This window comes from Chlorocebus sabaeus, chromosome 19 (assembly GCF_047675955.1).
Source record: "Chlorocebus sabaeus isolate Y175 chromosome 19, mChlSab1.0.hap1, whole genome shotgun sequence".
NCBI classification, from domain to species: domain Eukaryota; kingdom Metazoa; phylum Chordata; class Mammalia; order Primates; family Cercopithecidae; genus Chlorocebus; species Chlorocebus sabaeus.
The window spans coordinates 22,042,643-22,067,279 of record NC_132922.1 but is presented as its reverse complement, the minus strand read 5'-3'; the positions used below and the strand labels follow the sequence as shown (position 1 = coordinate 22,067,279).

General features: G+C 45.2%; 1 protein-coding gene and 1 long non-coding RNA gene across 2 annotated transcripts; one reads left to right on the top strand and one right to left on the bottom strand.

Annotated features, from left to right (window-relative positions):
* Nucleotides 1-4,120: 4,120 nt before the first annotated feature.
* Nucleotides 4,121-10,684, bottom strand: XBP1 (X-box binding protein 1). Its single transcript, XM_007975273.3, is given in 6 exon segments — nucleotides 4,121-5,292; nucleotides 5,608-5,715; nucleotides 5,718-5,753; nucleotides 6,950-7,078; nucleotides 9,165-9,261; nucleotides 10,404-10,684. Coding segments are annotated over 6 exon segments (1,155 nt in total). The 5' UTR covers nucleotides 10,631-10,684; the 3' UTR covers nucleotides 4,121-4,734.
* Nucleotides 10,685-10,734: 50 nt separating this feature from the next.
* LOC140709114 (uncharacterized) lies at nucleotides 10,735-21,132 on the top strand. Its single transcript, XR_012089497.1, has 3 exons — nucleotides 10,735-10,837; nucleotides 16,235-16,551; nucleotides 20,457-21,132. It is a non-coding gene; the product is annotated as an uncharacterized lncRNA (long non-coding RNA).
* Nucleotides 21,133-24,637: the final 3,505 nt, after the last annotated feature.

Genomic DNA, 24,637 nt, shown 5'->3' with positions numbered 1-24,637 from the left:
TGGGTTCAAGCGATTCTCCTGCCTCAACCTCCTGAGTTGCTGAGACTATAGGCGCATGCCACCATGTCCACCTAATTTTTTTTTGTACTATTAGTAGAGACAGGGTTTCTCCATGTTTGTCAGGCTGGTCTCGAACTCCCAACCTCAGGTGATCCGCCTGCCTCAGCCTCCCAAAGTGCTGGGATTACAGGTGTGAGCCACCGTGCCCAGCCAGTTCATTTCTTTAAGACTTGACAGGACACTGGGTGGCAGTATTGCCTGCATATTTACATTCTTTGATAAATACATTCCTGATTTGGTGGGTAGGGGGAGTTAAGTTTGGGATACAATTACAAAAAGCATGGAGGCTTTTTTTTTTTGAGATGGAGTCTCCCTCTTGCCCAGACTGGAGTGCAGTGGCGTGATCTCGGCTCACTGCAACCTCTGGCTCCTAGATTCCGGTGATTCTCCTGCCTCAGCTTCCTGAGTAGCTGCGCCTACAGGCATGCGCCACCACGCCCGGCTAATTTTTGTATTTTTAGTAGAGATGGGTTCACCATATTGGCCATGCTGGTCTCGAACTCCTGACCTTGTTTGTGATCCACCCACCTCAGCCTCCCAAAGTGCTAGATTACAGGCGTGAGCCACTGTGCCCGGCCACGTGATGGTTTTAATCAAAATTTGGAAATCACAGCTAAAAATGATCTAATTACAGGTTTGGAAACTAAAACCTAAGTAGATCGTGTCGTCCAGTTCCTCAGGTCAGTGTTCTTTCACTTGACCAGTTGGTTTTAGAGTCTTTGCAGATCTAAGATGTCATTTAGATTTGGTTGAAATAACCAATAATATAGTTCAAGCAGTCTAACATTAAACTCCTTGAGGAAACATGGTTTAGTATGCATCAGTGTGGTACAAATCCTCTAGCTATGTTAATTCCCTGGTTCCTCAGACTACTAGTAGCATCTTAGAGATGAAGTAGTTGTGGTTAGAATAGTGTTTGGATTATAGCCCCAGCAAGACAGTGATGTTTGGTTGGGTGCAGTGGCTCATGCTTATAATCCCAGCACTTTGGGAGGCTGAGGTCAGAAAATTGCTTGAGCCCACACATTTGAGACCAGCCTGGGCAACACAGGAGGTCTCTGTCTCTCTAAGAAATTTAAAATCAGGTGTCGTGGCTGGTCCCAGCTACTTAGGAGGATGAGGTGGGAGAATGGCTTGAATTCAGGAGTTCGAGCCTGCAGTGAGCCATGATTGTGCCATTGCAGCTCAGCCTGGGTGACAGTGAGACCTTGCCTCAAAAAAGAGTGATGTTTTCTTTCAGAAACTGTTCAGTGGGTAAACAAGCCAGTCTTCCTTTGTTTTTGTTTTTGTTTTTTTATTTATGTATTTATTTTTTAGAGATGGGGTCTTGCTATGTTGCCCAGGCTGGTCTCGAACTGGGCTCAAGCCATCCTCCCACCTCAGCCTGTCAAAGCGCTGGGATTATAGACGTGAGCCAGCGTGCCTGGTCAAGTCTTTCTGTTTCTTAATGAACTTTATGTCATAAGAGAATTGAATTCTTAGGAGACTAGAACGTAACTGATTATTTTAAAGTGTGCCTGGAGTAAGCAGTATTACCTTCTGCCTACAGTTCTGTCCCTACTTTCTCTCTGCTCCAATAGCATATCTAGTAGAAAAGCAAGGAGGGGGCCGGGCGTGGTGGCTCACACCTGTAATCCCAGCATTTTGCAAGGCTGAGATTGGTGGATCACTTGAGGTCAGGACTTTGAGTCCAGCCGGGCCAACATGGTGAAACCCCGTTTCTACTACAAATACAAAAATTAGCTGGGTGTGGTGGCATGTGCCTATAAGCCCAGCAACTCAGGAGATTGAGGCAGGAGAACTGCTTGAACCCAGGAGTTGGAGGTTGCAGTGAGCCAAGATTGTGCCACTGCACTCCAGCCTGGGTGACAGAGCGAGACTCAGTCTCAAAAAAACAAAACAAAAAACAACAACAAGAGAGATAGATTGGTGTGACAAGGCCTAGGGAAATGGCATGCAGGCATCTTACCACTTGCCTCTTCAATCGCAGTTATGAGACAACCCTCTGCATTTAATGGAACTCTTGCTTTGGTTTTGTGGGAATTAATCGTGATTTTTTATTCTAACCATTCAATTTGGTGTTTCAGTATGAAAATGTCCATGAATACCAGGTGTTTTCTCAAGGCTGTTTAGTAATTTCCACCCATCTGTGCAGGAAATGAAAACCCTGATAATTTACACTGGTTATATATGTCCTGTCCTGTTAGTACAGCTGCCTCTTTCATATGATATCATTGAATATAAATAACTTGAGCCTCAACCTCCAGATGCTTGTGCTATAATGATAGAGGCTAAAGTACCTCTGTACTTACATCTGCCTATACAATCCCTAAATAGGTTCTTGGCGCTAAGGTTTGCAGTTATAGAAAATCAGGTGAGATAAAGTTTCCAATCATGGGGTCAGCTGGAGGCTGTTCTTATATTTATAATACAGAAACCTTTTTTTTAAGGCAGAGTCTCGCTTTTTCACCCAGTCTGGAGTGCAGCGCTGCGATCTTGGCTGACTAACCTCCGCCCCCTGGCCTCAAGCGATCCTCCCACCTCAGCTTCCTGAGTAGCTGGGACCACCAGTGCACACCACCATGCCTGGCTATTTTTTTTACTTTTAGTGGAGAGGGTTTTGCCATGTTGTCCAGGCTGGTCTTGAACTAAGCTCAAGCAATCCGCTGGCCTTGGCCTCCCAAAGTGCTGGGATTATAGGTGTGAGCCACCATGCCTGGCCTGTAAGTTTCTGAAGAAACTTAAGAGCCTAAGCAAGCTTGCATTGCTGAGCACCAGGATTGGGCCCTGGCTTCAGCGACTGAATCTTGAAGGCAGCTGACTTGCCTCCAGTCACTACACCAAGGCATTCTTTTTTTGTTTTGTTTTGTTTTAATGGAGTTTCGCTCTTGTTACCCAGGCTGGAGTGCAATGGCACAATCTTGGCTCGCACAATGGCCTCCCGGGTTCAATTGATTCTCCTGCCTCAGCCTCCCGAGTAACTGGGATTACAGGCACGCACCAACACACCCAGCTAATTTTGTATTTTTAGTAGAGACAGGGCTTCACTATGTTCGTCAGGCTGGCCATGAACTCCTGACCTCGTGATCCGCCCACCTCTGCCTCCCAAAGTGTTGGGATAACAGGCATTCTATAGTCTGCTTTGCCTTGCTGCTTGGGATTCTCTGAATCCTTCCTTTTTTCTACTCATTCACTTTGACCTCCCCAGAGTTAGTCTTCATAAGTAGGGAAAAGAGCATTTAAATGCTAAATTGGCATAGAATGATTTCATCTACTGGCATAGGTGAAATTTTATAAATAAGGAAAGTCCTGTAAAACCTTGTAAGATTTCCAAGGAAAAGATGCTATGAAGGATGAGGTGGTTATCAAGTCTTTGGGAATTGTATTAATGTCACTAGGATTTTTTCTTGAAGAGATTTATTATTTGATGAAACAAATTCTTGAGTAAATATAAATCTGGAAGAAATTAATACCCTTCCAAAGTGGATTAGGAGGTAATAACTAACTTTCCAGTGCTTAGGATGGTGCCTGGCATATACTAAATTCTTATAATGCATCATCTCTTTGAATCTTAACCACCTTTAGAGATACCATTATACAACTTTACAGATGAGGAAATAAGTGATTATATATAACCCCTGGGTTACCCAGCTTACCAGTGGCAGAGTTGAAACTAGGGAGTTTGAGTCGAAAATGCTCTTAATTCCCATGATAAGGGCAAGAGAATCTCGATATGTGATAGTGTGTCCTTGTTTTAACATTTATAAGATGGTATAGCAAATAGTGGTTAGGGTTCTGGCTCTCCCACTTACTGGCTGTGATATTGGTCAGTTAGGCTGAAGAATCTGTCTCAGAAAGATAGTAACTGCTCAAATTATAGCTTATATCACTTACGGCAATCCAGAATTAAAGCAGGCAGTAATTAAGGTGGAAAAGCTTTCAATCATTTTTAAAAGTGGCAGGCTCACTTCAGTTGGATAAAGCCCTACCACAGCACACAGAAACAACTAGAGAGAAAATAAGACTTACGGCCCTGGAAGAAATCAAAGAACAAGGATGCTGCATTGTACCTTTTAATTGCATGGGTAGTTTTAAATAAATGGAGAAAGCACCTTTCAGAAGCTACACTAGCAGGAAAAAATTCCATCAAGCATTTACATAGTAAATTTCTATAGTTTCACAAAAGATTCTTGATCTTACTTGAAGTATACGTGAGGGAAAGAGCCCCCTCAGCAGGTGTTCTCTTTGCTTACAGAAGCAAACTAAGGGACCTAAAACTGGAGGCAAGCCAGGATGCCAAAAAGGGGGAAGAGAAATGATAAAGAACCATTCATAAATTGTACTTCAAGATATTTGTCTAATGACCCTTACATAATAAGTATTTTAGGGCAAACTACCACCCTTTTAAGATAAAAGTACAATCTTAAAAGCTGTAGTTCTCAATTATAGTAATATTTCTTAATTACAGTAATATGTCTCAATACTTTGGACTGCTGGATGTCAAAAGACAGTACCTGGGGCTCATCTATGAGATCTGAACAAATACTTGAAAGGAATTCTCTAGGACTGTATACTCTCTATTTTGGCTTTTTGAATGAAGCACAGGCAGGCTTCCCTGCTATCCTCCAGGCAGTGTAATAGTCAAGGAAAAGGGCAACAGTACTGGATCATTCCTTAGACACTAATCAGCTGGGGAAAAAGTTCATTGGCAAAAGTGTCCTCCCAAGAATGGTTTACACCAAGCAGAGAGGACATGTCACTGAGGGGGGAAAGGGAGCCCCCATATCCACAGTCACTGTAAGCATCCAGTAGGCAGGAAGATGGTTTCGGGCAGTGGCCGGATGAAAGCAGATTTGAGATACCCAGCTCTGGAATGAGGTCATCTTCTACAGGTTCTTCCTTCACTGAGACAATGAATTCAGGGCGATCATTCTCTGAGGGGCTGAGAGGTGCTTCCTCGATTTTCACTACCACATTAGCTTGGCTCTCTGTCTCAGAGGGTATCTCTAAGACCAGGGGCTTGGTATATATGTGGTCAAAACGAATTAGTTCATTAATGGCTTCCAGCTTGGCTGATGACGTCCCCACTGACAGAGAAAGGGAGGCTGGTAAGGAACTGGGTCCTTCTGGGTAGACCTCTGGGAGCTCCTCCAGGCTGGCAGACTCTGGGGAAGGGCATTTGAAGAACATGACTGGGTCCAAGTTGTCCAGAATGCCCAACAGGATATCAGACTGCAAGAGGCAAAAATTAAATGACATACAACTGTCAGAATACTATGGAAAATCGAACTGGAACACTTTGTACTGGATTCCATAATGTAAATTAGTCATTATGTGATTAAAATGACCTCAGGACCCACCAGACCCATTTATCTACACTTCACTCCATGTCCTATATTACCTGGAACTAGGAAGGTAGTTGATGTTCACCTCTAACCCCACCAAAAACTAACTTCAACCCTCATCTGTCTAGTTAGGGATGTCAAGCATCAAACAGATGGAATTAACTGGTTATATAGCTCTTTAATAAGTCAGAATGATCCCCACCTCTGAATCTGAAGAGTCAATACCGCCAGAATCCATGGGGAGATGTTCTGGAGGGGTGACAACTGGGCCTGCACCTGCTGCAGAGGTGCACGTAGTCTGAGTGCTGCGGACTCAGCAGACCCGGCCACTGGCCTCACTCCATTCCCCTGGGAGGAAAGACCAAAGTGAATAAACAGCTTCAAGTTCCCAAGGAAATGCTTGCTAGACCGCTGTGATTCTCAGCTTTCAAGAAAACTAGAAAACCGTTCTTTAGAGCTGAATCTTTCCCTAACCATTGTTATTTCCACTTTTAAGTCCTCAAGAGATGGAGAAAAGGGAGGTAAGATTTCCTTATACATTTCCTTCACAATGAAACATTTTTCCTTCTCCAGGCAAAGATTCAAGCAGAATTGACAAATAATATCTTATCTTGCTCTTCTCAATAATAATAATGTTCTTAGATAATAAAGTTCTATAGCAATTTAAACCTAGAATCTTTTTTATAAGTAATTCTTTTCTTTTTTTTTTGAGATGGAGTTTTGTTCTTGTTGTCCAGGCTGGAGTGCAATGGCGTGCTCTTGGCTCACTGCAATCTCCGCCTCCTGGGTTCCAGCAATTCTCCTGCCTCAGCTTACCGAGCACCTGGGATTACAGGCAGGTGCCACTACGCCCGGCTAATTTTGTATTTTTAGTAGAGATGGGGTTTCTCCATGTTGATCAGGCTGGTTTCGAACTCCTGACCTCTAGTGATTCAGCCACCTCGGCCTCCCAAAGTGCGGGAATTACAGGCGTGAGCTACCGCACCTGGCCAAGTAATTCTTTAAATTCGTCCTGAACATTACGTTCACAGAGTAAAACTGCGCTATTGTCAATTTTAGACCATTTGATTGTTGTCAATGAATTTGCCTTATCTATATACTAAAACTCATATACCACCCTTCTCTTACCATAGAGGTATCACTATCACAAAGAATCCTTTCCCTACTCATTAATATTCATCAAAGGACTACTTTAATTTTAGTAGCATTCAAAGTCTGGTTTGAGTAGCTCTCTTACTTTGGTTCTCCTTAATGATTGCATGGTAATCTTGTTGGCTACTGCATTTGTTAGTACTTGTTCTTAGAGAGCCATGTAACTTGTTTTCATTATTAGATCTTAGTACTGTTCACTACACACTTAAAAAATGAGTAAGTGTCAAGTGCTTTTAGGGGAAGAACACTCTGCCTGCATGAAAATGTCTTAAAACTGAAGGAAAATTTCAAGAACGCTCTTGATCAGAAGTCCAGACTGTAAACATAATCACTGGGTCATGTTACTTGGAACCAGTTCTCACATGAGGCACCAAATAAAGGAGATGATTTACCTTGGCTTCCGCCTCCTCTTCAGCAACCAGGGCATCCATCCCCAGGCGCTGTCTTAACTCCTGGTTCTCAACTACAAGGCCGTGAGTTTTCTCTCGTAAAAGCTGATTTTCTAGCAAAAGTTTTTGGTTCTGGAAGAAAGTTCATAAGAGGCTATTAAAACAATTATTTCAGTTAAGAATCTACCTGATTCAGTATAATTGGTCTCCTTTCCTTCTTGAGCTTTTGGAAAACTCTATGCTTGTGGTGTTCACAGTAGGTTTTAGAAAGCTAGGCCATAATTATGGAAAAGCAAGCTACTTAATAAGTGCCACTTCATGGGGTCAAGAATAACACACTGCTTCCAACTACCAATACTGACTTCAGCAAAGTGTGACTTGTGGCTTTAATGTAGATATAATTTTTATTTTATTTTTTATTTTATTTTTTTGAGACGGAGTCTCCCTCTGTTGCCCAGGCTGGAGTGCAGTGGCACGATCTCAGCTCACTGCAAGCTCTGCCTAATTTTTTGTATTTTTAGTAGAGATGGGGTTTCACCATGTTAGCCAGGATGGTCTCGATCTCCTGACCTCATGATCCGCCCGCCTCCGCCTCCCAAAGTGCTGGGATTACAAGCGTGAGCCACCGTGCCCAGCCCATAATTTTTTTATTTTAAATTATCTTGGCCAGGCACGGTGGCCCATGCTTGTAATCCTAACACTTTGGGAGGCCGAGGCGGGTGGATCACCTGAGGTCAAAAGTTCAAGACCAGCCTGGCCAACATGGCAAACTCCGTCTCTACTAAAAAATACAAAAATTAGCTAGCCAGGTGTGGTGGTGGGTGCTGTAATCCCAGCTAATCTGGAGGCTGTAGCAGGGAGAATTGCTTGAACCTGGGAGGCAGAGGTTGCAGTGAGTCAAGATTGTACCACTGCACTCCAGCCTGGGCAACAGAGTAAGACTCTATCTCAATAATAATAATAATATAAAAAACAATAACTATCTTGAACTGGCAGGTAATAATAAAAGTGGTAGTGATAACTATAAATCCAAAAGAAAAAAAAAAAAACAAACCTGCTCCTGACTCATGAGTCTTAGAAGAACCAACTAATGATTAAAACTTTAAAAAGAACAATATATGCAAATTGACCAAGGGGTTAAAAAAATATATAAATAATCTCTATGTGTTCAAGATGTATAATTGGCAACAATTTAAGATTAAATAACAGGTGGACCCTAGAGGGGGAAAGGAACCTTTAGTGAATTTCTGGCCAAGCCAGGAAGAATGTAAAGTTTAAGCAATTATTTCCTATTAGCCCTTGCTAATTTCTTACTACAAACTCACTAAACATTGTTGAATCCATCTACTTTGAGATACATCTAGCACCAAATGCCACAAAGTCAATCACTTCTGCCCTCAACAAGCTTCACCACTTCACCAACTACCTACCGGTCCTAACTTAGATTAACCTTTTTTTTTTTTTTTTTTTTTTTTTTTTGAGACAGGGCTTCCCTCTGTCACCCAGGCTGGGATGCAGTGGTGCGATCTCATGATCTCAGCTCACTGCAACCTCCGCCTCCTGGGTTCAACTGATTCTCATGCCTCAGCCTCCTGAACAACTGGGATTACAGGTGCCTGCCATGACACCCGGCTAATTTTTATAGTTTTAGTAGAGATGGGGTTTCACCATGCTGGCCAGGTTGGTCTCGAACTCCTGATCTCAAGTGATCTGCCCACCTTGGCCTCCCAAAGTGCTGGGATTACAGGTGTGAGCCCCTGTGCCCAGCCAACTTTTTTTTTTTTTCTTGAGACAGTCTCACTCTGTTGCCCAGGCTGGAGTGCAGTGGTGCGATCTCAGCTCACTGTAACCTCCCTCTCCCAAGTGCAAACAATCCTTCCACCTCAACCTCCCAAGTAGCTGGGACTACAGGCACGCACGCTTGGTTTTTTTGTTGTTGTTGTTGTTTTTGGTATATTTTTGGGTAGAGATGGGGTTTTACCATGTTGACCAGGCTGGTCTCAAACTGCTGGCCTCAAGCGATCTGTCCATCTCGGGCTCCCAAAGTGCTGGGATTACAGGCGTGAGCCACCACGCCCAGCCTAGTTTAACTTTTAATCACATATTCAATTGTATTCTAATAGGGGCTGAAACAACTTGGGATGGGAAGCAAATATCAGAACATTTACCAAGGAAGGATATACAATGGATAAAAGAGTTTGACCTTAAGTAGTTTTACCTCTTCTTCTAAATCTACCACTTGCTGTTCCAGCTCGCTCATTCGAGCTTTCTTTCGATCTCTGGCAGTCTGAGCTGCTACTCTGTTTTTCAGTTTCCTGAGAAAAGGAACATACCACACTGAGTCATTTCAAACCTTATTTATGTCTTTATTTGAAAACTTGACCAGCTGGTGCTTTAATTTTTATTTACAGTATGAGACAGACTAATGATAAAATACACTTCAGGTTCCTCCCCTCAATAAAACCAAATAAAAAATAGTCTGTCAATCTAGCTAGAAGACCTGCTTTATTCTTTCCCATATTGCATCATCCGCCCACCTCAGACTCATCCCCGTCACAGCACTGGGGCTGGACACACACACACTATTCATCTTGCATCATAAGGAACTTTCCTTTTTCCCCATCTATTCCCCCGCTGCATCCTGTCTCCAATTCTCTTAAACAGGATCCAGCCTGGCCTCATTAATCCAGTGAAGGCTGCAATCTTGCTATAACATCAACCCTCCGTCCCCAAGCCCAATTTAGAAAAGGGAGAGGCTGATGCCACTCCCTGATCTCTAGTGTTGAGATCCTAGGCAGTGACCTGCTGATGGGCCCGTGTCTGTTGGAGGAGACACTTTTTAAGAATCAATTGAACTCAGAGGAGACACTTCATAAATCACAAAAGGCACAATGATCACAAAAGAGTGGACACTTACGGAGGACTAAGTGCTAGGCACATTATATGCAAGTCTCAATCTCCCCAAAGACCTCATGAAGTAGGTTCCATTTTAATAACGCAGATACTGAGCTAGACCAGTGAGCCTCGCAGAGCTCCCAGCCCTTTCAACAGCTCTTACTTCAGCTCCGCGCCTCTCCAGAAACCGAAGTAAACCAAAACAGACTATTCGACTTCATGTCACAGTCCGAGTTCAGAGAGGCTGAACCACCGGTCTGCGGCCACACAGCAAGAGGGCCTGGAAGACAGGTGCCCGCATCCCCACCTCTGGTCATCTCTAACGAGAGAGTTAAAAAGCACCGAAAAGAGCCCTCGGCCGCCCTGGGTTCCCGGCGAGGCGGATCCAGTCAGTCCGGTCTTCCTGCCCCGCCCCGCGCCACGCTGGCACCGACCCGCCAGGCCAAAGGCGCCGGAGCCCTGGGGGACCGCCAGTGTTGGGTCCCCGCTCCCAGCCCCAGCTCCAGCCCCTGCCCCTAGTCCCGGCTTCAGATCTGGCCCCAGACCCCGGCCCCTCACCCACCTCCTCAGCGCCTTCTCCTCGGGGCTCAGGTGCGTGAGGCGCTGCCGCTTGCGCGCCTGGGGCAGCCCCCCGCTCGCTGCCTCCGGGCTGGCCCCTCTCTGGGCTGGCACCATGAGCGGCAGGGCCTGGCCGGCCGGGGCTCCGGCGGCGGAGGCGGGCTGCCCCGACAGAAGCAGTACTTTAGGGGCCCCGTCGGCCGGACTCGGTGCGGCTGCCACCACCACCATAGCTCGAAACTACGCACCGCGCGCCGCCGCCGCCGCCCAGCGGCCAGCCCAGACGCGCCCGGCCTTTCTACGGTCGTGGCCCTCCGCGATTAGCCAGCGTCGCGTGACGCACGGCCGAGCTCGGCGTCCATTGGCCCGGCCTGCCCGGCGGGGCGTTTCGGGGGCGTGACTATGGAGTCCGGAGTGGCAGCGGCAGTGTGGCCAAAGGTAACTGGGGTCATTTTCCGCGGGGGCGTGCGTGTTCTCAGCAAACGGATTTTCCCCCCTTAACCGGACTTATTTCCATCCGGAGTGACAGAATTTAATTTCAAACTGAGAGATTTCCAGACGAATTTTTACTGGGACTAACAGAGAATTACCTCAGCCTGGTAACATTTCATCTTGTGCGCCACTTCGGGCTCGGAGTGGAGCCAAAAGTCAAGTTAGAGCGCAGTTGGGCCTTGGGTTCGAAAAAAGACTGGACAGAAGTTTCAGTGAGCCAAGTTCGCGCCACTGCAGCCACTGCACTTCGGCCTGGGCGACAGAGCGAGACTCCGTCTCAAAAAAAAGAAAAAGAAAAAAGCCTGGAAAGAAATTCTGCGGAATAAAAGTCTTTAGGAAATGAGATCGTGCCCTTTAAAACTAAGTTTAACAATAGTGAGGGCTTAATAAACGATAGGTGTTGTCTCTGGGTTGAGGGGGAATACCTATAATTTTAGTTTTTCGTTTGTTTTTTTATTTTATTTTATTTTATTTTTTTTGAGACGGAGTCTTGCTCTGTCGTCCAGGCTGGAGTGCAGTGGCGTGATCTCGGCACACTGCAACCTCGCCTCCCGGATTCAAGCAATTTTGCCTCAGCCTCCCGAGTAGTTGGGGCTACAGGCGCCCGCCACCACGCACGGCTAATTTTTTGTATTTTTAGTAGAGGCGGGGTTTCACCGTGTTAGCCAGGATGGTCTCCTGACCTCGTGGATCCGCTTGCCTTGGCCTCCCAAAGTGCTGGGATTACAAGCGTGAGCCACCGCGCCCAGCCTACTGTTATTTTAAATGAGGGGACAGGAAACGTCACGTGTAGAGACTGAGACCCCAGGATTGACCCTGAACCACCTCTCCGAGGGGAGGTCGAGGATCCTGCCTGGCCATTGTGGCGTGAAGGTGGCCAGGTGTTTGTGAAAGAGGGGCCGCCAGAGAGCAGCACCGGAGCGATTTATACACACGAATATTAACATGGGAAAGTCTGAGAAACTCCCCCAAATATGCATGTCCACTTTTTTGAAGCAAATTACAAAATGTGAAATTCCCCGGAAATACACAGCAATACTTTCTCTAACAAGTAATTATTGCTTCCTCCTCTGCGGCCAGCACTATTCCAGGTTCTAGGGGTGCAAAGAGTAGTAAGACTGCTACCTGGTATTTGGAAGATATGCAAAAAGTGAAATGTTAAGATAGCAGGTTCCTAAGTAATTCTTTAGTGTTATTAAGTCAGATTAGCTGGTCAATTGTATTTTGGTAGGGAGGGAACAGGATGGGAAAAAGGAACTAAAAGCAAGTCCGTCTGTTGATATCTAGATCCTCTAAAGGGTTTTTCCCAGGACTGGGCCATGAGTCTCCTAACATGTGTTTTCACCCTCCATGTTGGGAGGGAAACCAATAATTTTTTTTAATTGGGCTGTCCCAACTCCAGAGCCTCCTGAGCAGGTGCTGTTCTGTGGGTTGGAAAAGAGGTGGGGGTGATTGGAGTCTCTGCAGGACCAAGAAACCAAGTTCCTGTTTAACTCTCATCAGCTTGGGCCACCTGGGTTCTGATGTGCCTTCAGATGTGGGGAGACTTACTCCTGGCCTCTGAAATGTTTTGGGAGAAGTCTGGAGGTGTCTTCTAGTTGAGACCTACAGCTTTATATTAAAAGACCTTGGAAAGCTGTAAGAGGCTCTTAGAAAAGTCATGTCATGCCACCTTTTACCTTTTATTTATTTTTTGGTGCTTTTTTTTTTAAACTGGGTTTTGCCATGTTGCCTAGGCTGGAACTCCTAGGCTCAAGCAATCCTGCCTTGGCCTCCCAAAGTGCTGGGATTGCAGGCAGGAGCCACAGCACTCGGCCCCTTTTATTTATTAAGTGAACATTTATTAATGCCAAGAGAATGTCTTGCACTGTGTAAGAAAGAAGATTCTGGAGGACCCTTTTTAGTCCTGCAGGGTGAAGTGAGTAACTGAGTAGAGAAAGCACAGGGTGCGGGATAGGGAAAAAAGGTTTATGAATTACACTTTGGTCTTAGTTAATGGGATATTGAAATTCACTTCCCCAGCTTGCTTTCAAGACTTTTATATTTTTGACAAACACTTTAAGTCATACTAAAAACAATAATTTGACCCGCTGCAGATTGCTGTTCATGAAGTCTTGAACATGTGAGTCCAAACCCTTGGACAGTGTCATATCCTCTCTATAAGATGAGCCTGGTAATTCTTGCATCAGGTACCGTCAGTGTTTTAAAACATTTACTAGGCACCTGTGATAAGAGCTATAATATATATAAAATATGGCCGGGCACAGTGGCTCACGCCCCGAGGCGGGCAGATCACGAGGTCAGGAGATCAAGACCATCCTGGCTAACACAGTGAAACCTCGTCTCTACTAAAAAAAAAAAAAAAAAAAAAAAAAAAAAATTAGCCGGGTGTGGTGGCTGGCACCTGTAGTCCCAGCTACTCCGGAGGCTGAAGCAGGAGAATGGCGTGAACCCAGGAGGCAGAGCTTGCAGTGAGCTGAGATCACACCACTGCACTCCAGCCTGAGCGACAGAGCGAGACCCCGTCTCAAAAATAAAAAATAAAAAATATATATACAATGTTCTCAGTCTTTGAGGCCCGGTGTGGTGGCTCACATCTGTAATCCCAGCACTTTGGGAGGCCAAAGTGGGTGGATCACCTGAGGTCAGGAGTTCGAGAGCAGCCTGGCCAACATGGTGAAACCCCATCTCAACTAAAAATACAAAAATTAGCCGGACAGAGTGGGGGGCGCCTGCAATCCCAGCTACTGGGGAGGCTGAGGCAGGAGAATTGCTTGAACCTGGGAGGCGGAGGTTGCAGTGAGCCAAGATCATGCCATTGCACTCCAGCCTGGGCAACAGAGTGAGACTCTCTCAAAAAAAAAAAATCCTTATTCAGAAAGAATCAATCAGGAAAGCGTGAGCAAAACAGGAACAGAAATAAACAGGCATTCCAGAAAAGATAAGGAAAAACAGAAAAACACTGTAAGCTGGTAAGCAGAAAACAGAAAATAACATGGCAAGAATAAGTCCAAATATATAAACAATAAAACATAAACGTGAATGGGTTATATTATCTTCTTAATCATGCTGTTTTGTTTTATGTGTATCTCTTATAAACAACATATAGCTGGCTTTGGGGTTTCTCAATCAGAGCTTCTCTCTTTTAAGGAGAATAAAGCATTCGTATTTATTTTTGATTACTTACATATTTGGACTTATTTCTGCCATGTTATTTCACATTTTCTGTTTACTATGTTTCTCAAGTCAGGAGGATTGCTTGAGTCCAGGAGTTCAAGACCAGGCTGGGCAACATATTGAGATCTCGTCTCTACAAAAAGTAAAAAAAATTAACCAAGTGTGGTGACTTGCACCTGTAGTCCCAGCTGCTCGGAAGACAGAGGTGGTAAGATCTCTTGAACCCAGGAGTTTGAGGCTGCAGTAAGCTATGAGCTATGATTGAACCATTGCACTCCAACCTGGGAGACAGAATGAGATCCTGCCTCTAAAAAACAAAAATTAAAAAAAAAAAAAAAAAAGGAAATGGCTTACCAGCCATTTTTATGTTTATGGAAATGATTATGGAAAGAAAGCATATGTAGCAATATTAATATGAGACAAAATAGAATTTATGGTAAAGGCATTAAAAGGACAAAGAAGGGTATTTCATGTTGATTGAAGGTACAAGTTACCACATGTACTTTTTTTTTTTTTTTTTTTTTTTGAGACGGAGTCTCGCTCTGTCGCTCAGGCTGGAGTGCAGTGGCCGGATCTCAGCTCACTGCAAGCTCCGCCTCCTGGGTTTATGCCATTCTCCTGCCTCAGCCTCCTGAGTAGCTGGGACTACAGGCGCCCGCCACCTCGCCCAGCTAGTTTTTTGTATTTTTTAGTAGAGACGGGGTTTCACCGGGTTAGCCAGGATGGTCTCGATCTCCTGACCTCGTGATCCACCCGTCTCGGCCTCCCAAAGTGCTGGGATTACAGGCTTGAGCCACCGCGCCTGGCCACATGTACATCTTTATGAACACAGCAACATAATTTTGAAATGTATAGGCCTAGCATGGCAGCTCACACCTGTAATCCTAGCACTTTGGGAGGCCGAGGCGGGCAGATCACCTGACTAGCCTGGTCAACATGGTGAAACCCCGTCTATACTAAAAATACAAAAATTAAAAATTAACTGGGCATGGTGGCATGCATCTGAAATCCCAGCTACTGGGGAGGCGGAGGCACAAGAATTGCTTGAACCTGGGAGGTAGAGGTTGCAGTGAGCCACGATCAAGCCCCTGCACTCCAGCCTGGGTGAGGGACAGAGCAAGACTCTGTCTCAAAAAATAAATAAATAAATAAAAAATTAGCTGGTCTTAGTAGTGTGCACTTGTAGCCCCAGCTACTCAGGAGGCCAAGGTGGGAGAATCATTTGAGCCCAGAAGAGGCTGCAGTGAGCCAATGCATTCAAGCCTGGGCAACAGAGTAAGATCCTGTCTCAAAAGAAAAAACAAAAGAAAATCGGCCAGGCACGGTGACTCACGCCTGTAATCCCAGCACTTTGGGAGGCCGAGGCGGGTGGATCATCTGAGGTCAGGAGTTAAGAGACCAGCCTGGCCAACATGGCGAAACCTCATCTCTACTAAAAATAACAAAAATTAGCTGGGCATGGTGGCAGGTGCCTGTAATCCCAGCTACTCAGGAGGCTGAGGCAGGAGAATCGCTTGAACCCGAGAGGGTGAGGTTGCAGTGAGCCGAGATCATGCCATTGCACTTCAGCCTGGCAACAAGAGTGAAACTCTGTCTCGATAAAAGAAAGAAAAGAAAATAAATGTATAAAACAAAGACTGAAATGATGAAAATGATTGATCCACAAATCACAGTGGGAGACAAATACAACTCTCAGAATCAACAGAGGGAGCAGACAGAAAAGATTTGAACAGCACAACTTTCCTCCCAACCAAGGACTTAGATTTTTTCTTCTTTTCGAGATGGAGTCTTGCTCTGTCTCGAATAGAATGCAGTGGCACAATCTCAGCTCACTGCAACCTTCACCTCCCAGGTTCAAGCAATTCTCCTGCCTCAGCCTCCCAAGTACCTGGGATTAATGGTGCCTGCCTCCACACCCAGCTAATTTTTGTTTTCTTTAGTAGAGACGGGGTTTCACCATGTTGGACAGGCTGGTCTAGAACTCCTGACCTTGTGGTCCGCCTGCCTCAACCTCCCAAAGTGTTGGGATTACAGGTGTGAGCCACAGTGCCCAGCCAGACCTATGTTTTTTCAATCAAGAAACATTCCCACTTTATGTATGTATGTATGTATGTATGTATGTATTTATTTGTTTATTTTGAGATGGAATCTCGTTTTGTTACCCAGGCTGGAGTCCAATGGCACGATCTCAGCTCACTGCAACCTACGACTCTTGGGATCAAGTGATTCTCCTGCCTCAGCTTCCCGAGTAGCTGGAATTACAGGCACACGCCACCAAGCCTGGTTAATTTTTGTATTTTTAGTAGAGACAGAGTTTCACCATGTTGGCCAGCCTGGTCTGAAACTCCTGACCTCAGGTGAGCCACCTAAGTTGGGCTCCCAAAGTGTTGGGATTATAGGCGTGAGCCACAGGACCTAGCGAAATCTTTATATTTTCATTTACCTAGAGTAAATACCTAGAAGTGGAATTGTAGTATCATATGGTAAGTACTATGTTTACATTTTTTAGAAACTTAGCAGCTTTCCAAAGTGGCTATAGGTTATGCCATTTTACATTCCCACCAGTGATGTACTGCTTTATTATATTGCTATTGTAAATTGTTATTTAACTCTTTCATGGTTGTGCAACTTTTTATTGTTTATGTTGTATGTTTTTCCCAACTGGATTTCAACAAGCTCATTAGATGCAGAAGCTAGGATTAATCGTGGTTACATTTTGTGTGTGTTCTGTGCTTACGATAGTGCTGAGTACATACTAGGCATTTAATAAATATTTTTGAATGACTATTGAATGGTTAGATTATCTGCAATATGCTTTATTTTATTTTATTTTATTTTGAGACAGGGTCTTTTTTTTTTTTTTTTTTTTTTGAGACGGAGTCTTGCTCTGTCGCCCAGGCTGGAGTGCAGTGGCCGGATCTCAGCTCACTGAGAGCTCCACCTCCCTGGTTTACACCTATTCTCCTGCCTCAGCCTTCGGAGTAGCTGGGACTCCAGGCGCCCGCCACCTCGCCCGGCTAGTCTTTTGTATTTTTTAGTAGAGATGGAGTTTCACCGTGTTAGCCATGATGGTCTCGATCTCCTGACCTCGTGATCCACCCGTCTCGGCCTCCCAAAGTGCTGGGATTACAGGCGTGAGCCACCGCGCCCAGCCTCAGACAGGGTCTTACTCTGTCACCCAGGCTGGAGTGCGGTGGCATGATGTCAGCTCACTGCAACTTTTGTCTCCCAGGTTCAAGTGATTCTCCTGTCTCAGCCTCCTGAGTAGCTGGGATTACAGGCATGCACCATCATGCCTGGCTAATTTTTTTTGTTTGTATTTTCAGTAGAGACGGGGTTTTGTTATGTTGGCCAGGCTGATCTTGAATTCCTGAGCTCAGATGATCTACCTGCTTCACCCTCCCAAAATGCTGGCATGAGCCACCACCGCTCCCAGCCAAATGTACTCTTTTTTTTTTTTTTTTTTTTTTTGAGACGGAGTCTTGCTCTGTCACCCAGGCTGGAGTGCAGTGGCGCAATCTCAGCTCACTGCAACCTCCACCTCCTTGGTTCACGCCATTCTTCTGCCTCAGCCTCCCGAGTAGCTGGGACTATAGGCGCTCGCCACTACGCCCGGCTAATTTTTTGTATTTTTAGTAGAGACGGAGTTTCACTGTGTGAGCCAGGATGGTCTCAATCTCCTGACCTCGTAATCCGCCTGCCTCGCCTCCTAAAGTGCTGGGATTACAGGCGTGAGCCACTGCGCCCGGCCCATTTTTTTTTTTTTTTTTTTTTTTTTTTGAGACGGAGTCTCACTCTTGTTGCCCAGGCTGGAGTGCAATGGTGAGATCTCGGCTCACCCCAACCTCTGCCTCCGGGTTCAAGCGATTCTCCTGCCTCAGCCTCCCAAGTAGCTGGGATTACAGGCATGCGCCGCCACGCCCAGCTAATTTTGTATTTTTAGTAGTGATAGGGTTATTCCATGTGGGTCGGGCCGGTCTTGAACTCCCGACCTCACGTGATCCACCTGCCTCAGCCTCCCAAAGTGCTGGGATTACAGGCGTGAGCCACGGTGCCCTGTCCCAAATGTACTCATTTTAAAGCACTAATTTTAAAACAGTCATAGTTACCTGCACAGCACCTATTATACTTTTTCTTCCTTACTAAAAAAAAAAATTTTTTTTTTTTTTTTTTTTTTTTTTTTTTTTGAGACGGAGTCTGGCTCTGTCGCCCAGGCTGGAGTGCAGTGGCCGGATCTCAGCTCACTGCAAGCTCTGCCTCCCGGGTTTACGCCATTCTCCTGCCTCAGCCTCCCGAGTAGCTGGGACTACAGGCGCCGCCACCACGCCCGGCTAGTTTTTTGTATTTTTTAGTAGAGACGGGGTTTCACCGTGTTAGCCAGGATGGTCTCGATCTCCTGACCTCGTGATCCGCCCGTCTCGGCCTCCCAAAGTGCTGGGATTACAGGCTTGAGCCACCGCGCCCGGCCTAAAAAAAAAATTTTTGTTCAAGATGCCCACTTGAAAACACTCGGCTTCCAGACTCCCTTGTGGTTATGGATAGTTATGTAATGTGGTTCAGGCCAATGTATACATATGTGGAAGTTCTAGACACAGATGATTCCAGGAAAGTTTGTTAAATGGAGGAGTCTCAACTGGGAAGGCTTTCACCTTTTGCCTGTTGCTCTTTTCCTTTTTTCTCCTCTTCCTTCCTTGGAATGCTGATGAAACTTCCAAAGATTGAGAGGTTCAGCTGCCATCTTGCAAATATGCGGATTGGAGTCACATGCTAAGGATGTCAGAGGGGAAAGACAGGAGTCTGGGCTCCTGATGGCACCATGGAGTGGCCATTTAGCCCTAGACTGCCCATTTCCAGATGTCACATTACATAAGAATTATAAATGCCGTGGTAGCTGGGTTCTTGTTACATGCCATTAAATACAGTCCTCGCTTTTACTGACAATTTTTTGTTTTTTGTTTTTTGTTTTGAGATGGAGTTTTGCTCTTGTTGCCCAGGCTGGAGTACAATGGCGCAATCTCGGCTCACTGTAACCTCCACCTCCCAGGTTTAAGTGATTCTCCTGCCTCAGCCTTCCCAAATGGCTGGGATTATAGGCATGCACCACCATGCTCAGCTAATTTTGTATTTTTAGTAGAGATGGGGTTTCTCCATGTTGGCCAGGCTGGTCTCAAACTCCCGACCTCAGGTGATCAGCCTGCCTTGGCTTCCCGAAGTGTTGGGATTACAGGCATGAGCAACCGCGCTTGGCTTACTGACCATTTTACCTGCCACACTGCCCTTCGTTAAATTTCCCAAGTACCGTCTTTGTTCTCATGAATAAGCTACTAGCACTGCTGAGGAACAAGTAGGCTTGAGCAGGGCAACTAGAAGTAGGTGAGTCCCAGGGACACAATTTTTATCAGTGACACTTTCTTCTGATACCAGTAAAAGAGGTGAGTCATACCACATTATAGCATCACTATTTTGTGAATGGGAAAATTGAGGTTCAAAGGGAAAAAATAATCAACTTAAGCCTACAGATTATGTCTCCAGCTTATCTGTCCATCCCTCATTCCAGTCATACAATTTCCCTGAATTATTATTCTCTGTTTAGTTTGCCTAGTAAACCCCATTTCTTCTGTTTGTTTAAACTACAGTCTCTCAACCTCAGTGTTATTGACATGTGGGGCTGGACAATTCTTTATGGTGAGGGACAGCCCTGTCCCTTGTAGGTTGTTTAACACTATCCCTGGCCTCTGCCCATGAGATGCCAGTGGCACCTTGCCCCTCCTCCAAGTTGTGACAATCAAAATTGTCCTTGGACACTGCAGAATGTCCCCTGGGGGCCAAGATCTTCCCCATTGAGATCACCGCTCTAAAGTCAGGTCAAATACCACTCCAGTCTATACCTGCTTTATTCCCACATGTCCGCTACTAACTTCCAGCATAACAGCTACAGCACTGTTACCTGTCTTTATCTCCACATTACACTGTATGGTCCTTGAAGGCTCTTTGACTCATTTCTGCATCTCCCTGTTTATTGACTAAATTAATTTTAAAATTGTTCGTGAAGCCATGTGTGGTGGCTTGTGCCTGTAGTCCTACCTACCTGGGAGACTGAGGCAGGAGGATTGCTTGAGCTTGAGCCCAGGAGTTCATGGCTTCAGTGAGCTATGATCATGCCACTGCACTCCAACCTGGGTGACAGTGCGAGACTCTGTCTCAAAAAAAAAAAAAGAAAAAGAAAAACTCATAAATGTTTTGGAAGAGAATGAAGAGTAAATTTCTATACAATGTTTTTGTTTCCCTGATGGAATCAAAGTTGAATCAATCTTGCAGAAAATGCTGTGTACACTCTTCTCAGTTCTAATTTCCTCTAATGTTGTCATCTTAAATTATTGTGTTACAGCCAGGCATGGTGGCTCACGCCTGTAATCCCAGGACTTTGGGAGGCCAAGGTGGGCGGATCACGAGGTCAGGAGTTCGAGACCAGCCTGGCCAGCATGGTGAAACCCTGTCTCTACTAAAATTGCAAAAATTAGCTGGGCGTGGTGGCGAGCGCCTGTAGTCCTAGGTACTCAGGAGGCTGAGGCGGAAGAATCACTTGAACCCGGGAGGTGGAAGTTGCAGTGAGCCGAGATCATGCCACTGCACTCCAGCCTGGGTAACAGAGCGAGACTCCATCTCAAAAAAAAAAAAAAAAATTATTGTGTTACATTCGTCATAACCAAGAAAAGATCTTAAAAAAAAAAAAAGAAAAGAAAACAACTTGAATGCGTGGGACTTCATTATTCTCCAGAAATGGATGAAGTCATTTTGGTTTGCTAGTACTATTGATCCTGTATTTCCAATTTCATTAGTTATTTCTAAAGAAAGACATCTACAAACCGTTCAAATAACATTGAGACGCTGAGTATGTGGGCAGGAAATCCTCTTGGTCATGTTGACGAGTGTTTCCTTCGGTCCTGTGGCTGCCCACCCCTTTCTGGAAAAAAAGTTGCAAAACTTCCTGAAGTTCACTTGTGTGCACTTGGGTTCTAAGAAATTCAATACTTCTTTGGCACCTACAAAATGCTGCAGTTCATTTGCCCATTCAATTAAAGTGACACTAAAAGGGCATGACAACAAAAAGAAAAGATTCATTCAAAAAATGTGAAGATATTGCATGGTTCTTTTTCACTTGGCACTGACCTGGCTCTGCATTTGGTTTTGCTTTTTTTTTTTTAAAGAAAGCACAAACTCTCCATTGTTGGTAACTATTCTTTATGCTGAGGTTCAAAGGTAGCAAGAGAAGCAAGCTTTATCTTGTTTGAGAGAAGCTTAGCCGGGTCACGCCTGTAATCCCAGCACTTTGGGAGGTTGAGGTGGGTGGATCCCTTGAACCCAGGAACTCGAGACCAGCCTGGGTAATGTGGTGAGACCCCATCTCTACAAAAAGTACAAAAACTTAGCCAGCCATGGTGGCGTGCACCTGTAGTCCCAGTTTCTCAGGAGGCTGAGGTGGGAGAAACACCTGAGTCCAGGAAGTCGAGGCTGCAGTGCGCTGTGATCATGCCACTGCATTCCAACCTGGGTGACAGGGACCCTGTCTCGAAAGAAGTTTAAGTGTTGCAAGCCCCCTTCATTATTCCTGTAAAAAAGAAAACCAGTTCATTGGTACTGAAATTTTAAACTTTTTATTTTGGCATAATTTAAATGTACAGAAAAGTTTTTTTTTTTTTCTTTTTTCTTCTCTTTTGAGACGCAGTCTCGCTCTGTCACCCAGGCTGGAGTGCAGTGGCACAATCCCCACTCACTGCAACCTCCTAGTAGAAACGGGGTTTCACCATGTTGGCCAGGCTGGTCTTGAACTCCTGACCTCACATGATCCACCCACCTCCCAAAGTGCTGGGATTGTAGATGTGAGCTCAGCCAAATGTACAGAAATGTTTCAAAGCTAGCACAGATAATTATCAGGCATGCCCTCACCCAGTTCCGGTTTCCCCTAACGTTACCAGCTTACACCACTGTGGCACATTTGTCAAAACTGAGCAACCAACACTGACACATTGCTAGGAACTAAACTCTAGTCTTTATTTGGATTTCACCAGTTTTCCCTTTAATGACCTTTTTCTGTTCCAGGATCCTGCATTGGCTTCCAGATAGTACACCTACTTTTGCAGAATATTTCATGATTAATTTCAGCAAACCATATTTATCTGCAGAGCTTAATTTACTCAAGTTCAGTCTTCCCAGACATGCACCCTGGGGCTTTGACTCCAAAATGGCTACAATTGATCCCTCCCTCCCCCTTTGGTGAGGTGGCTTGGGCTTTAGGTGACGCTGAGAATTGTGCATGATCTGGCTTGTAGGAGACTGAATTTCCTGAGAATGATCTAGGGACTCTCAGCATTTTAAAAAATATCCTGTTTTTGTTTTGTTGTTTTCTTTTGAGACAAAGTCTCACTCCGTCGCCCAGGCTGGAGTGCAGCAGCGCAATCTTAGCTCACCACAACTTCTGCCTCCTGGGTTCAAGTGATTCTGCTGGCTCAGCCTCCCGAGTAGCTGAGACTACAGGCACCTGCCACCACACCTGGCTAATTTTTTTTTTCGTTTTTTTTTTTTTGAGATGGAGTCTCACTTTGTCACCCAGGCTGGAGTACAGTGGGACGATCTCAGCTCACTGCAAGCTCCGCCTCCCGGGTCCACGCCATTCTCCTGCCTCAGCCTCCGAGTAGCTGGGACTACAGGCGCCCGCCACTATGCCCGGCTAATTTTTTGTATTTTTAGTAGAGATGGGGTTTCACCATGTTAGCCAGGATGGTCTCGATCTCCTGACCTCACAATCCACCTGCCTCAGCCTCCCAAAGTACTGGGATTACAGGCGTGAGCCACCGCACCCAGCCTTTTTTTCAAATTTTTAGTAGCGATAGTGTTTCGCTTTGTTGGCCAGGCTGATCTTGAACTCTTGACCTTAAGTGATCAGCCCGCCTTGGCCTCCCTAAGCACTGGGATTGCAGGCACGAGCCACTGCGCCCGGCCAAAATATCCTCTTATTTATAGCTGACTTTGCACATCTGATATTCATGTAGGATAAGATAGCAAGCTGTACTTTTTCTGTTCCTTTTTTTTTTTTTTTCCATGAAAACAGCCAGGATTTATGTGGTTCCAAGAGCCAACTGGGTAAAATATAGATCCATTCTGTTTTGGTGAATAAAGATGATATGAGAAGAAAAAACCTCCAGGAACAGGGGAGGAAGTATGATTATGTTTGCCTCAGAGAACACTGGGAGAGAAACCATTCATCTTCCATTCCCAGACCTTGGAAGAATAGTCACTGTAATGTGGGGGCTAGAAGCATTGGCTTATGAAATCAACAGGCATAGGTAGGTTTTCACCTCCACCACCTAGCTAGGTAACCTTGGACAAGTTGCTTAACCTCTTTGAGCCTCAGTTTCCTTGTCTCCAAAATGAGAGCTGAGCTTTGAATAAGATCATGTATTTAACACAGCACATGAAATAGAGAAAACACATATCTGTTACCTATTATTATTTCCAGAGACAGTCCACCCTAATTACCAACAAGCATTCCCAAACTCTTCTTAGTCTATCATTAATCTCATCCTTTCTTCCATCTTTAGATATTTGGTAGCCAAGGGCTGGGCAGAGTGGCTCACGCCTGTAATCCCAGCACTTTGGGAGGCCAAGGCGGGTGAATTACTTGAGGTCAGGAGTTGGAGACCAGCCTGGCCAACATGGTGAAACCCCGTCTCTACTAAAAATACAAAAATTAACTGGGCATGGTGTCGTGCATCTGTAATCCCAGCTATTCGGGAGACTGAGTTAGGAGAATCGTTTGAACCTGAGGAGGTAGAGGTTGCAGTAAGCTGAGATCGAGCCACTGCACTCTAGCCTGGGCAACAGAATGAGTGAGACTCTGTCTAAAAAATAAAAATAAAAATAAAAGGAATTTGGTAGGAAAGAAGTTTGAGAGTTCCCAGAGGTCTACGTGAAACAGTAGGGTACTCACATCTTCAAAATATGTCTAAGTATGTATAAAATTTGATCACTGGTCACAAGCAGGAATGGGGTCCACAAAGCAGGAAAAATGTCACAGCGATGGACCTTGGATAAGCTTTCTCCAGTTTCTCCCTCCTCCGAACTGGAAACAAAATACCCATCTGACCAATAATGGGCTGGACCTAGTTACAGGCTGCCAAGTATCTGCCCTGTTAGTGTGACCTGGAACAAAATTCCCAGCAGAGGACAGCAAACATTTGCTGAGCACAAAGACCTGTGACCCTACTACATGAGATTCTAGGGGCAGTGTTTGAATTACGCCATAACTGGGGGTTGGTGGCTTATGGGGAAGTGCTCTATACTAAACAAAGTGTGTGAGGCAGTCAGTCCCGGGAAAGAAGAGGTTGGCATCTGCAATTTGAAAATGTGACTCTGCTGTTTTATTTTTATTTTCAGAGACACTGTCTTGTTCTGTTGCCTGGGCTGGAGTGCAATGGTGCAATCATAGTTCACTATAACCTCAAACTCCTGGGCTCAAGTGATCCTCCCGCCTCAACCTTCTAAGCACACTGCCATGCCCAGCTAATTAAA